The sequence below is a fragment of the Marmota monax genome, unplaced genomic scaffold (genome assembly GCF_021218885.2).
Source record: "Marmota monax isolate L192 unplaced genomic scaffold, Marmota_monax_Labrador192_F-V1.1 WCK01_AAM20220418_F8-fsc00066, whole genome shotgun sequence".
In the NCBI taxonomy this organism is placed as follows: domain Eukaryota; kingdom Metazoa; phylum Chordata; class Mammalia; order Rodentia; family Sciuridae; genus Marmota; species Marmota monax.
This window is the reverse complement of record NW_026692805.1, coordinates 811,510-826,346: the sequence shown is the minus strand read 5'-3', so window position 1 is coordinate 826,346 and position 14,837 is coordinate 811,510. Positions and strand designations below refer to the sequence as shown.

The following is a 14,837-nucleotide window of genomic DNA, read 5'->3' as shown; positions in this document are numbered from 1 at the left end:
GGGCACAATATCTTTATTTTGTTTATTTATTTCTATGTGGTGCTGAGGATGGAACCTAGGGTCTCACACATGAGAGGCAAATGCTCTACCGCTGAGCCACAACCCCAGCACCCCGCAACACACACAAGTACTCTTCTTAGCTGAGACATTTTAATGAGCCAGGTCATGATCTTCTTCTACCATACAGTCAGGCGCTCCATCCCAAACTGTGGGGTATAGAGTCACTGGGTGTCACAGAATTGTGTATCATGAAACAGAAAATCGGATATACGCAAGGTGGGCAGTCAGAGTCATTAATCAAAGCCCTCTTTCTGGAAAAATTCATGCCTCTATACCACAGATCTATGTCCTAAAGACCCCAGCTGCATATGAAACAAAGCCCTTACTTGACATTCCAGTGGAGTAAAATTAAATGATTGACTAAAATGAAAGGTAGGGTAAGAAAGGGAGAAAATGGGACTCATATTTTAACCACTGGAGTCCTCTCTGCAAAGGTGGCATTCAAGCGGAGTGAAATGTAACAGATGCCTACCTACAGTTAAAGCTACAAGCCATGAGGTGGGAGTGTGCTTGGTCTGTTGGAAGAAGGAGGTGGCCAGTGTGTCTGGAGCAAAGCAAGCTAAGGATGGAGTCAGAAAGTACAGGGCAACCAGACTACTACTTTTGTTTTCAATCTTACATCTTCTCTGCTGGCCAGCAAGCTCTCTGTGCCCATCTTTTAAGAGCATTGCTAACTTGCTGAGGGTGGGGGTAAGGGATAGATAGTGAGAAAAAGATGCATGGAGGTTGCTATGTTTAACAGCCCAGTATTTGCTCTAATTGGCCTGAGGTGAGACATATAATAATCTGGGCTTAAAACGTGGCAACATCCTCCTTAAAGGGCCTGATTAAATTGCGCTGCAGATGTGGTCATTAATTTTTACTTGACCCATGGGTCAGGAAAAAAACTACATTTCATAGCATAACTTAGTTCATACTTGTAGGGCATGATGTAACGTGGGGCATGTAGCATCAGAAAAGAGGAAACTTAACTTACTGGCTGCACCCGCTTCCCAGTCCTGGGGCCACATGTGGCTAAGAGAGCACCTAGCGATTAGCCAGAAGGCATTGCCCTGGGTTGTGATGAAGAATCAGACCTCCTTTAGGATACGCTCAGAACCCTTCTGCCCTCACGGACATTACTGCCTGTAGGATGGGTGTAGATGTAAATTCTCCTCACCCTGCTGACCTTTATCCTGATTGGCTCCTATACATTATATTAGCTGTGTATGTTTTCTCATTAAATGAGATCCTGTTTTGACAGTTCTCCCTGGCCCCCCTGATTATCCTCGGGGAGGGAGGGCTGGGTGTGGGTGGCCAGTCGACCTTTACCTTTCTTGGTCGTCCTGATCGGGGCGTGCTTTCCCCATCTCTCCCACGGGTCAGGAGGACACGGGAGGCTAAAAACCCCGACACATACTTATATTCTTTTCTACTTAGTTCTTTTTAATGATGATTGTGAGAATATAGTGATCTTAGGAGCCACTAGTACAGGGATTCTGAGCCCTGCCAATTCACAAAAAGTGCCTTTCAGTGCTCTGAAAAAACCTGTATGCTCACATAACATCCCCAGGTATTTTGATTTAGTAAGTTTGGAACCAGGACCTAGCATCCTTGCGAAAATCCGCCCTGAAGATTTTAAAGTGAAGCCTGGGGTGACATCATTGGCACTAATGGGTAGTGATTAATATGATGAAACCCATTGTTTTAACACATAAAAATAATATGTACCCATGGGTCAAGAAGATCTTCTTTATTCTCTGACCATCATTCTAGTTGGTGGGCAAGACAAGGGGTGGGGAAGTAATCAGGCCCATTGACTCACATCTACTGGGGTCATTATACAAAGAGGTGATGTACTAGTTTTCTAGAGCCACAGTGAAAAATTACCATAAGCTGGGTGGCTGAAATAACAGAAACCTGTCCTTTCACAATTCTGGATACTATAAATCCATCGTCTAGGTGTCTGCAGGGCCGTTTTCTTTGAAGGCTTTAGGGGGAAAGCCTCCCTTGCCCCTTCCTAGCTACAGGTAGTTCCTGGCAGTTCTTAATGTGCCCTTACGCACACATGCATCACTACAGGTTCTGCCTCCTTTGTCCCCAGGCCTTCTTCCCTGTACCCCCACACCCTTATATCTTCAAATTTTATAAGGATGCAAGTCATTGTATCAAATCCAATATAACCTCATTTTAACTTGATTTCATCTGCAAAGACCCTACTCTCAAATAAGGTGACATTTACAGGTATTACAAGTTAGGGTTTCAACATATCCTTTTTGGGGAAACACAATTTGACACACAACAGGCAATGTCTGTGTCTACTGAGCACCATCAGCACAAATTCTAAGACCTAGTTACTTTTCAAGGACCCATGGAAAATGTTTAAAACTTGAAAAACAATGTAAAACTATGAGCTCCAAAGTACCATAGAAAATTACAAATATGAATTTTAAAATGTTGAATTGAATGTCAATAAACTATAATAAATCTATTTCATAGATTCTACTTTTTAAAACTGTGAGTACTTTAATTTATAAAAGTGGTTATAAATAACATGTGGACTCCATTTTCCTCACCTCTAACAATTCTCCAGTATGAATGAAGATTTGCCAAAACGTCAAACATTCAAAATCTTTTCTGATATCCCAAGGCAAAAAAAAAATATATCAAGTAGATTCTTGAAACATGTTAATATATTGCACGTGGTGTGGATGAGGTTTTCATAAATAAGGCATACCAAGAGCCTGCAGAGGTGGCACTGGCCCTGAATTTTCCACATACAATCTGGATAGATGTTGTCTAAATTTGCAAGTCTGATGAACCAATGTCTTGGACAACACCTGCTTGGAATTTTCTTAGGCAATTCCTGTGAAATTAAGAACTGAAACAATCATGTGGAGTAGACTGAGCACTCTAGGAACAGTGGAAAACCATATTCAGGGTGCTGGAAGAAATACCAGAAAAAAAAATTGCACTCAAGCCTTGGTGGAAAGACCTCATCAGAGTCTATTAAATAGCAACTATATACCAGCAGCACTGAGGCAGAGTCTTAAATTCATGTTTTCTAATTTTAAAAGACATTATTATCTGCCCCTTTCCATCAGACACTCACTTCATCAGGAGACCTGTGGACAGTGGAGTATCAGTCTGAGCTGGGGACTGCTGTTGATCAGTGACTCCTAGATGACCTGTTCTTCCTTAGAGAAACAGTTTCCTCTGTTCTACTAATATTCTTGCCTTTGATTGTACTCTGACACACTCTAGTGATTGACTCAATATGCTTCCCATGTTACGAGTTCCCAAAACAGCCCCAGATTTAATGATTTGCTAGGAGGGCTTAGGGCACTCAGCATATAATTGGACACATAGCTTTCATTTACTACAGTGAAATGATACAAAGTAAATCAGCAAAGTGAAAAGGAGCATGGCATGAGGGCTAGAGGAAAAAAGGTTCAAGTTCTTAAGGGTCTTCTCCCAGTGGAGCTCCATGAGATCCTCTCAATTCCTCCAGCAATGAGTATGCCAACAGTGTGAAAAGGTATCAGGGAAGCTCATTACAGACTTAGTGATCTAGGTTTTTATTTAGGCTGGCCACTTAGGTACCTCCTGCCTTGTATGTACCAAAATTCCAGACTTCCAGAAGGAGAATAGCATAAACTGCTGTTTGCATTTGTTCAGGCAGAGAGAGCCTCTTATCAGGAATGGTGGAAGCCCTCCTGAAATCAAAGTTCCCAGATGCCAACTTCTATAATTTGGATCTTGAGTGTCCCCAAGAGCCCATATGTTGAAGGCTTGGTCCCCAGCCCATGGCACTATTAAGAAGTGGTAGAACTTTTAAGAGATGAAAGGAAGTTGGAAGTTAAGTCATAGAAGGCCCTTGAAGGGGATAGTGGGACCTCAGGCTCCTTCCTCATTCTCTCCCTTTCTGCTTTCTAGCTGACATCCTTCACCATGCGATGAACTGCACAGCTGCTCATGTGAGGTATGCTTCTCCACAGTCATGTCTGAAAATGTTTTAAGTATACTGAGTACTTCTTCTGGATCCAGAACTAAAGGTGGTAATCAGGAGATGATTGGATTTTGGCTCTCCAAAATCATACCTGGATGTTGGACCAAAACTTGGCATTCTGTTCCTATTTCTGCTTCAATGTATTCTAAGAAACCAGCAACCCTATTCTCCATTGAGAGTTAGAACACCTATAATGGAGGCTCAGCTCTGGCATCCAGCATGAAACAGGCTGGACAGTTTTGTTGGAAAGCTATTGCTATGATGGACCAAGGCCTAGGTCCATCTCCCACCACAGTACAGACATATTTACTAAGAGCACCTGCCACTGTTTACAGGTTCTCTCAGCAGCATCATGGTAAGTAGGAAGAATAAGCACATTATAAAAGGTGTGCAAAAATGAGCCAAAAAGGAGTTTTTCCATATTGTAAAAAAGATTGGCATGATGTGAAAGCACCAGCTATGTCCCTGATAAGACATATGGGGAAATCACTAATCACAAGTAATCAAGGAGCCAAAATGGCATCTAAAGACCATGTTTCTGAGGTTAGTCTTGCTTCAAAAAGATGACATGGCATTTAGGACACTCAGGATAATTACTGAGATTTCTCCAGGCAGAAATTCTTAACCAATTCTTGGAATGGCTCTTACCTGTTCCATGGTCAAAAAAAAAAAAAAAAAAAAAAATGGCAGTGATCATGACTGAGTATGTTGACTTCACGACTCATAATACTATGTTGACATCAAAATGATGCATAGTTATTAATTTCATATGTTCCCTGTGTTTTGACATTGTTATTAACAAATTAACACAAACAGGTGGGAAAAGAACATTCTCAGAAGGCCAGAAGTCTGAAACAGATCCTATTTGGTAAAAGCGGATGGTGTTCCTTCTTGAGACACTAGAGGGCGAATCCATGTTGTTGCCTTTTCCAGCTTCAAGAGCTTTATGCTTTCTTGGGCTTTGGGTTCCCTCCTTACACCAATCAGACATCTTCCATCATCAAGTCTCCTTTCTCTAACTCTGATCACCTGTTGCCCTCTTAGAAGGACGCTTCCTTATGATTACATTGGGCTCACCCAATAATCCAGGTTAATTTCTCCAACTCAAAATCTTTATATAAAAACTTATTTTGCCATATGAGGTAACATATTCACAGATCCCAAGAGCAAGAACATGGACAACTTTGGGGATAGGTGGGGCAATTATTCTGCCTATCATAGTATTTTGTTTTGTTTTGTTTTAGTACTGAGGATTGAACCCAGGGGTGCTTAACACTGAGTCACATTCCCAGCCCTTTTAAAATATTTAGGGTCTCACTGAGTTGCTAAGTTCCTCACTAAATTGGTGAGGCTGCCTTTGAACTCACGATACTCCTACCTCAGCCTCCTGAGCCACTGGGAATACAGGCATGTGACCCCCAACCCAGCTTGTAGTATTTTTAATTGGGAAAAAAAAGAGAATAGCACCTACAGGTCTACCAAATCTGGAAGATAATAAAAGTCATGACCAGAGAGATATAGAAAAATGAAATATGTGGTAAAAAAGTTGATTTCTTTTCCCAGCTGCACTGGGAAAGACATAAAAGAAGCTGGCCACCCTATTTATCCTTCTTATGATGTGCTTGCTTTAAGAATGCTAGAGAGGCATAAGTTTGAAATGGGAAAATAGGGCTTTATGGTGAAGACAGTGGTTCTGAAAAATGGGGGCTAAAGTTGAATGAATTGATATGAACTCCTATTCAAAAATTTGAAGTTAAGAAGTTGTAAATGGTGACCCCCCAAAAAAAATCTTAGTGAAAAAGTAAACTTTCTACAGTAATCCAGGCAGCAGTGGGGAAGTTGCCTTAGATGGGGGAACCCAGAGACTGACCACGTGACAAAGCCTTGCAAGAAAGGCTTCACATGCAAGGAAATTATTCAGGAGGGAAATAACCACTGGTAGAAAATGGGGAATATGGCAAAACAGGGAGGTCCCAATGGAGTATGTTATCCAGTCTCATACTATGTGGATGACTGAAACATCAGTCCTACTGGGGAAAGCCTGGCCAGTGTGGAAGACAAACCTCAGACTTACTCTTCCTGTGCTACCAGGTTGCTGGGGACTTACACACCTACTCCCCATCAATCATTGGTAGAGACTACCTCCAAGTGGACATCATTCTTGGCATTTCTTGTCTGCCCAGCAAGAAGCAAAGAACTCAGAGGCAAGACTCTCAGGCTGCAAAATGCAGATGCAGTAGTTCAAATGATGAGTAGTTCAAATGAGATAAAGGCAAACAGGGAGTTTGAGCGTGGAACTAACCTGCTATAAGGAAATAGATCGCTAGATTAATCAATGGAATGGTTTCAAAGGGGCCTAGTTCTCCTTATGCATAATGGTTACTCTACCATAGTGCAAATGGTCAGTAAGAGGATGGACCAACAAAGGAACAAGTTTAATACTTCTACAATTACATTTTAGAACAGGACAAGATGATCAGCAGATAACAAGTTGCATGGTTTCTGTGTTTCAAAACTTTAAATGGAAGACTGCATTTGGAATTATTTTGTAAAATGACAAACATTTACATGATGTAGAATAGAAACAATGAAAAATTGTCAAGTGATACAAAGAAAAGTTAGTAAGCATAAATTTTCACTTTGTGAACTTCTTTGTCATCACATTCCCTCTGTTTGTTGTAGTAATAAAAAGTATTGTCCCTTCTCTGAAGTTTCTTCACATAGCCTGTCTCTGGCCATCGATCTACCTGCACAATCAAAAACCAGAATATAAATATTGTAATGCCCATTTTATTTTATCTCATATTTTACTATCAAATAGTCAAAAGTACACTTGCATCAAAAAATTGAAGTATAAATTTTAAAATGCTTGTATTCTTAGAGTATTACCCACAAAAAAAAAACAGACCTTAAGCTATAAATTCATACTGTAAGAACAACTAATTCAGTGCTTCTCTCTGAAACTCAATTTCTAGGATTAGATGTCTACATGGTGGTCCAGATAGGGAAAATATTTCAAATAATATAAACTTAATTCTTCTTATGTTTATAAATTATTTCAAATGTAATTACTTATAAAAATAACCCAAGGAGAAAATCAGGGGTAGGCCTATGTTCTATTCTGAAAGCACCATCTGTTGATTATGAATGTCATAGAGACAAAAGGAAGCAACTAGACTCAAAATATCTAAAGGTGCATATGTATTTCCTTCTGCTAAATTTTCAAATTCACCTCAAAGTCCAGTTTTTAATAGACATTTGAGGCCATTAAACATAGTATTCAACAATCTTTTCTTCGCCCACTATTCTTTCCTATATTCTATATTGGTTTGCTTACTTTCTCATATGACTTGACTTGACCTGACTTGAACATTTTTCTCCCTTTCCAATTGCAATGTTATGCCTTCTTAATCAGATTATTGCATTTTTGTTGTTGAATTTGTTCCTTCAGGATTTTGTGAGATGCACTTTATCATTGTCAAAAACACATCGTTCAGGTTTTAGGAAAAATCAAATCTTGTTTTTCGCCACCATCAATACAGGCAGCCATTCCTTTTAATATTCTACAAATCATAGCTTTCAATTGGAAGAAAAGATGCACATACTATCTAAGTTTTAGGTCTTTCATTTTCTAATATTGCATTTTCTTTTTCTTGTTTACTTATGAATTAGCAAAACAGTCAGCAGCATGTCTGATAAATCTTAACAGGCCCTCTCATATTTACCCTGTAGGAAAACAGCAAACCTTTTCACCACTGTATGCCAAGCCTGTCTTTCTGCCTCCCATTACCCCAGAAGGGAAAGGAGGTCTTCTCAAGTCGCCCTTACAGACTCCCATTACTTACCAGGGCTACAAATACCATCCCGCACAGCGAATAAATAGTGCGACCACTGTCTCTGCAGAACATTTGGGGCCACATTATATGGAATGATATTTTTAAAAAGCTATATTGGGCCTGTGCTCATTGGCCTCTATAGATAGTTTTCTTTGTAAACCCCTTGCCATTTTTGATTATTTTTTTTTCTTTTGGGCTTTGAACTTGATGACTCCCATTTGATTTAGAACCTCCTTCCTGTAATAGAATGGAATGACAGGATTCTCACGTCAAATTTCCTTCTGCTTAGCCAGGGAGGTCTGCAAGCACTACTAGTACTTGTCAATGGGGCAGGTTTCAGATAAGGAAAAAGAACTTTTCTCAAACCCACAGATCTCAGCATGTTGATAGGGACATCTCACTCAAGGCACACCTTCAGTTTCCACCTTATCACTCCTTTATTAGCACCACAAATGCCACTGGGAGAATGGAGACTTTTATGAGGATTTTCCTCATTTTGTCCTCTAAATTTCTGTGCTGCTTCTTAAGGTACATATACTTTGACTTGCATACAGTTTTTTTCCCCCTTTCTTTCTTTCTTTTTTTTGGGGGGGCACGGTATGGGGGAAAAAACTCAGGGGTATTCAACCACTGAGCCACATCCCCAGCCCTATTTTCCCATTTCATATTTTATTTAAAGACAGGGTCGCACTGCTTAGCACCTCACTGTTGCTGAGACTGGCTATGAACTCAAGCTCTTCCTGCCTCAGCTTCTTAAGCAGCTGGGATTACTGGCATACACCACTGTACCTGGCATTATATACATTTGTGTGTGTGTGTGTGTGTGTTACTTATTTTCTATTCCAAGATAATAAGAAAGCTATCAATCATTAATGACAGCATTAATAGTTAATTAACAGTTCTATCCACTCAACAAATTATTATAAGCACCACACTGCTAGGCACTCAAAACATATGCTTCATTTAATTCTTATGACAGTTTTTTAAAGCAGGCACTATTGTTATTTCATAGTTGAGGAAATAGAGGCTCAGTGAAGTTGAGAACCTTGTACAGGCCAATCAGCTTGAAGAGGTGAGGCCAACCTATAACTGATTCCAAAAGTCCTGTACTCTTCCATGAGTTCACTGGATTTCTTGCAGTCAGGTACTCTCTATTTTTATCTTTTAAAGCCTTTGGCACAAAAATTTGCATGCGGCAAGTATCCAATAAATATTGTATGAAAACACAAAGCCTCTATAATTACCAAGTAATAAAAGCAAACACAACAACTTTTGCACACAGATACACACACACACCAAAAAAAAAAAAAAACCACACCCCTCTTGGTTGCTTTTTGGAACCTTCTCATTAAGGCTGTATTTTGTGTTCTCTTAAATAACATTATTAGGTATGGGGATTTATGGCAGGAGTGATTAGAACACAAAGCATGCATGTTGTGTTTCACACTGCCTCTATGATCCTGGGTCTTGAGTATCTTTAGGGACATCCCAATCCTTTTTGCCCCCTGGTGTTGGGGATCAAACCCAGAGCCTCGAACGTGCTAGGCAAGCACAATACCACTGTGCTACATCCCCAGACCCAGCATCTCAATTTAAGGCAAGGAATGAAGCTTATTTTTAAATAGCATTAACCTATTGAGTTCCAAGTTTTCATTTCTGCAAATATTTCAGTAAGTTGACATAGGTGCATTAAAATAGGTTAGACATAATATTCTAAAGCTTATATGCATATTAGTATTATTACATATTATTAGTTATATTAATTATCTTATATTAGCATTATTATTATTACATATTCTTATATAATAAGATACTAAGTTTGTAAAACAGTTTGTATAGTTGTTCTACATCTGTGATGATGGGACAAAATGGGTTAAAATGACAATGATTCCAGTTTTTCCTATTTAAAAGCCACAGATGGTGCAGTAATGAAAACTATCTTTTGGTAAGGAGACCAGAGTAAAATGTTTGTATATATGAAGAGACAGACATATGAAAATCACAGTAATCTTCATTTGACCAGTATTTTTAACTTCATTTCTCACCAATTCTGTCAAATTAATGTCTATTAAATTCAACTCTATTAAATTAAAGAGCATATTACATTTTAGCTCTGTATTTCCTCTACATCTTTTCCTATCTACTTTTATAGAAAGTATTAAATAGAAAAAAGTAGAATGCAGAAGATTATAGAGATCTGAAAAATTCACAACCAGTTTCTAAAAAATGGTGAGTTAAAAAAATAGAATAAAAAATTTCTAAAACTTAGGTAAAATAACTGTTATAACTCAAAATTTAAATATTAAATATTATGATTAAGTATTATAAAAAATTAAATATATTATTAAGTGTCCTAAATTTTAAATTTTATGAATACTATGCCCAATTCTATGAGAATCTTAAAAACTCTCCTAGTAGCCAGTAGAATAAATGAGTTAAAAGAAATTATATTGTAACTGCTGCAAAGACTAGATCTCCTTCTAGTCTTTGAACAGCAAAACAATGTCTCTGCTCTCTCAGAAAAGCTTGGAATGTGCAACCAAAGTCAAGATTTGTTCGCTAACAGTGTTTTTATTTTTTCAAGTATAATCCCCTTAAAAAACATAAGTTAACTCCTTTCTGAGTCATGGTTAAAATAAATAAACAGAAGGGAGATAATAGTTATGATAATAGTTATACAACAAATTGAATAATTGATAATAGAATTACCCCCCCCCCTTTTTTTTTTCTGCCAGGAAATATTCTTTTAGCCAAGCCTGGCTGCTCAATAAAAGCTAAAAAATTTGAACTGCCCCCAGACAAGGGGTAACTACCTCTTTGCCCTGTCAGCCTGACAAATCACTTTTCTGGGCCTTGGTCTCCTCCTCAATAAAATGAGAACTGCAGTAGAATTCCCTTCAGTTTTTTGTTTGTTTGGTTGGTTTGGTTTGGTTTTTAAAATTCTTTTCATACTCTAACAGACTCATTTCAAGTTCAGGTTTGTAGAGGCATAAATCTTACCATAGATACTTGTTTCACTTGTTTATATTCAATTTCATCCCGATATCCTGCTTGTTGAAATCTGTACAGATTTTCTATCTCTTCTGACCATTTTTTGGCACGACTTATTGATTTTGGTTTCACGTCAGAACTAGCCATGGCTACACAGGCCTTATTACCAATTATTTCTGAAAGATGTTAAAACAACATTGATAACTTAATAATAACAATTTTCAAATGTAACACTTAAAAATTATATATTGAGAACCCCAGTTTAAACATGTTAATTTTTTAACACTCAATTTTAAGATTCTAAAGGATTCGTGCTGTAATTTGGGAAACCAACAAAGAAACCTCTCCCTTCACAGAGAACTGTTTGTTTCTTCATCATATAAAATTGTACTTGGAGTTTGGAGTAATATTCTAAGAGCTGTATACCAGTCCTGGTACTCTGGGCAATAGTTTGCACATTTCTGAAAATGTTCTTATTTGTAACTGCTCAGCAGATTGTCAAAATAACCCACCACCATTCCATTTAATTATATTAGGAACTGTATCACTCACTCTTTCACTCCCACCCTTTTTTTTTCCTTAAAAAGGGAATGCAAAATCAGTCTTCTCACTCATGGCTGGGAAGCAATAGTTTCTTCATTTTTCACTTCTTAACTGCTAGGATACATCCTAATCACTGCAATCCAGGTCACTGTGGCACCCGATTCTGTGATACACCAATGTGAGAAGACGACTAAACAAATTCCTTGCAAGTTGTATGGCTATTATTGATTTTTAAACAGTGTAGGAGATCACTAATGGTCTTGTAAATTCTAATATCCAACTCTAGTTTATGTAATTGTTCATTCCCCAAACCTCTTTAGCCAGTTTTTGTTTGTTGGATTGATTTTTTTTTTTTTTCAGTGCTGAGGCTCAAGCTCAAGGCCTTTTGCATGCGAGGTTATTGCTGTATCACTGAACATAATCTTGCACTTGTTTTTCTCAGCTACTTCTTATTCTGTTAAAAAAAAAACAAACATCATTTAACTGAAATGAATGCCCAGAATTTTCATCAGGATTCCTTAAATCCATTCTTCTATTAAAATATATTTCTATTGACTGAAATACATTAAAGTCAGACTTCATAAAGTAGATCTAATGAGTTAATTAGCATTTTCTTAGTTTTTTCAATCACAATGACAAATGCTCATCAGGGTAAAAAAGGCTAAGAGACACATTAAAGTACAAAAAAGGGAGGCAAAATGATCATTATATCGATTAGAAATATCTACCCTTGACATTGAGTGAATATCATCCCAAACATAAGGAATTAATTAGGATAGACTTGAAAAGTTATAGAAAGAAGTTTTATCATAAATGCTTCCACAAGAGTAACAAATGTAGCATTACCTGGATTTAACAGGGGAAAATATAGGAAAAGGAAAAAGTGGCAGACTTGCTGAATTTCAGGTGAATATTTCCTCAACATAAAGATGTAGCCTAAAATTTCCTTCTATGGTTAATAAAAGATAATGAAAACTAGCAGGAGGCCAAACTAAGAGACACTTGCTTCAACTCTGTGTATCAATCACACTACTGATATACTCTTTTCTATGAAAAATAAGGAAACTGGTTTTATGTTCCTTCTACTTTCTCTAGATTTTGGTTACTTATTTAACATTCCGGAGTATGGCATTTACATTCTATTCTGAAACCATAATTCTCACATTTGTTTGGACTTAGTTCCAGATTTAAGGTAATTTAAATGAAGTCATTTGAATCACAAAGTTCTTCTGATGAAAGCAACAACTACATAAGTGGATCTATCATTAGTATCACTGTTTGCATTTTTTCAATGTGCATACCAACATGACCAAAGAAAATTAGGGTTTTGTTAGTGAGTTTTTAAAAACTTCTGATCCTCAGTTATGGATTTAGATTTAGGCTCATGTTGCATGTTAAAGCAAGTCATTATTAGGGCATTGTATTAATTTATGTAAAATTTGGAATACCTGACAAAATAATAAATAAGCCATGTTTCAGTAAAAATCATTGTCTTTCCATTCATTTTAATAGGGAGTTCATTAAATCACTGTTGAACAATACACTAGCTAAGTTTGACATATGTGTTAAAATATACATGTATATTATATATTACATACAACTGCATGAAGAATATTATATGTAACAAAATGATGCTTAAAAAGATTACATGTTTTTATATGAATTTAGTGGCTGTATTACTTACTTTTATAAATGAAGTGCTACAATCTTAATTTATGTTCTCCCCAAGGCATTTTTCAATTTAGACTTGATTTTTTGATACATAATAAAATACTTTTATTTGCTCATGTTCACTCAAAAATTGTTTTACTGAAAGTCATCTCCATAACTTGTCACTTTCAGGTCAGTCATGTCAACTACACATATAAAAATGCTACATTTAATACAAGAATAGAAAACATGCTGATTCAGTTGGACTGCTGGAAATCAGTTTTTTCGTAAAAATATATATCTTGTAGATATTGGGCATCTCGAAATTTCATTTCCCCAAAATATCTAAAGGGAAAATGAATGCAATTTTCAGCATAGCAGGAACCCTAGTGACTACTGTAACTGTGCTATATTGGGGCGGTGCAAATTCGACTTTTTGTCTTATTTCCACTATATTAAAAACTTAATGAAACTGAAATTAGTAAATATCAACCTGATTCCTTGATTACTGCAGTAATTCTGGGAAATTCAGTGGCTCTACTTCTGCTAGTAGCATTCAGCATTTTCCACTAAGTGGTTTCTTTAATGACAGTGACGGCAAAAAAAAAAAAAAAAAAAAAAAGATAAAAAATACTTTTGCCTCTATAATACTGTTTAATTTCCACAAACAGATAATAGCAATGCATGAGTTTCTAATTTGTGGATATTCAATTTTTATTAAATACTACCAGGATTTATGTGGTACTTGGTGGTGGGGGGGACACCAATCTCAAGTCCCTGCCAATCTGAAGTTGAATTTAACAGTACATACTTCTGATGTAGCCAGTCACTTCAAACTCCCTTCCCTGCAAAGCCCCTTTTCTTCTCCATTATATTCTAAAGTGTTTTCTTTCTTTCTTTTTTTTTTAACTGCTAGTGGTATTAAACCCTTATGAGTATCAGCCTTCTCAATCTTTCATTTCTTTTTTCATTTCATCATTTGTTCCTAACGGGTAGCTGGATCTGGCAGAGGAGACCTGTTGCCGTAACTCTGGCCACGAATGAAGGTTCCTGGACCTTAGTTTCCTAAGGGGAAAGGTGAGCATTAGAAAGTCTCTCAAGTTCGCGCTCCAGAGTCTGAACAACAGAGCAGTTGGTCCCCTCAACGGGCGTTTGCGGTCTGAGGCCAGGTGTTCCAACACGCTCGCAGCACAAAGCCAAAGCCACCCTTTTCGCCCCCCACCTCCACCCCGCAAGCTAGCAGGATGTCCCCGCTCCCTCAAACTTTCTTTCTCCCAGAAATCACCAGCTATGTCTATGAGGTGTGATCTACCCCGGAAAAACAGACCCAGAAAGTACTCTCAACACTGGGTCCAAAGGCTCAGCCCTCACAGTCGCGGGGCTGGAAGCCAAAGGGGGCGCTGGAAGGCGCAGAAACTTACAGGAGAACCACCCTGGAGTTTAGCAGGGGCCAGAGACCTACACTAAAACGACAGGTGAGACAAATCGGTACCGCGAACACCTGGCGAACCCCTAAGGCACCGAGCATCGGCGGGGCGGAAGGGGTGGAGCCCGGGCTTCCGGGGCGGGGCCCAGCCGGGCTCAGGGGCCGGTCGGCCTGCTTCTTGGCGGCTCAGCCACCCATCCCTGGGCCAGCTCTCGTGGTTACCCTCTCTCAGCCAAGCAAGAGAAGCCGGAGAGGCCAGGGGCCCGGCGGTCGCAAACGTGTTCGAGCTCTCTACTAGGAATCCGTGGGCTGGGCCAGCTAGAGGCCAACTGTCCTTGCTTCA

The 14,837-nt window shown here is 38.3% G+C and overlaps 1 protein-coding gene across 4 annotated transcripts; it reads right to left on the bottom strand.

Annotated features, from left to right (window-relative positions):
* Positions 1-6,464: 6,464 nt before the first annotated feature.
* On the bottom strand, positions 6,465-14,837 carry Meig1 (meiosis/spermiogenesis associated 1). Of its 4 annotated transcripts, none has more exons than XM_046448386.2 (4): positions 14,490-14,836; positions 11,487-11,872; positions 10,885-11,051; positions 6,465-6,795 (listed from the first exon to the last, which is right to left on the bottom strand). In XM_046448386.2, the coding sequence occupies exons 2-4, from the start codon at positions 11,488-11,490 to the stop codon at positions 6,667-6,669; spliced, it is 300 nt and encodes a 99-aa protein (XP_046304342.1). In that variant the 5' UTR covers positions 11,491-11,872; positions 14,490-14,836; the 3' UTR covers positions 6,465-6,666. The 4 variants fall into 4 exon arrangements, with proteins under 4 accessions (XP_046304342.1, XP_046304343.1, XP_046304345.1 ...); XM_046448387.2 differs by having other exon boundaries at positions 14,531-14,836; XM_046448389.2 differs by having other exon boundaries at positions 11,428-11,872; positions 14,490-14,830.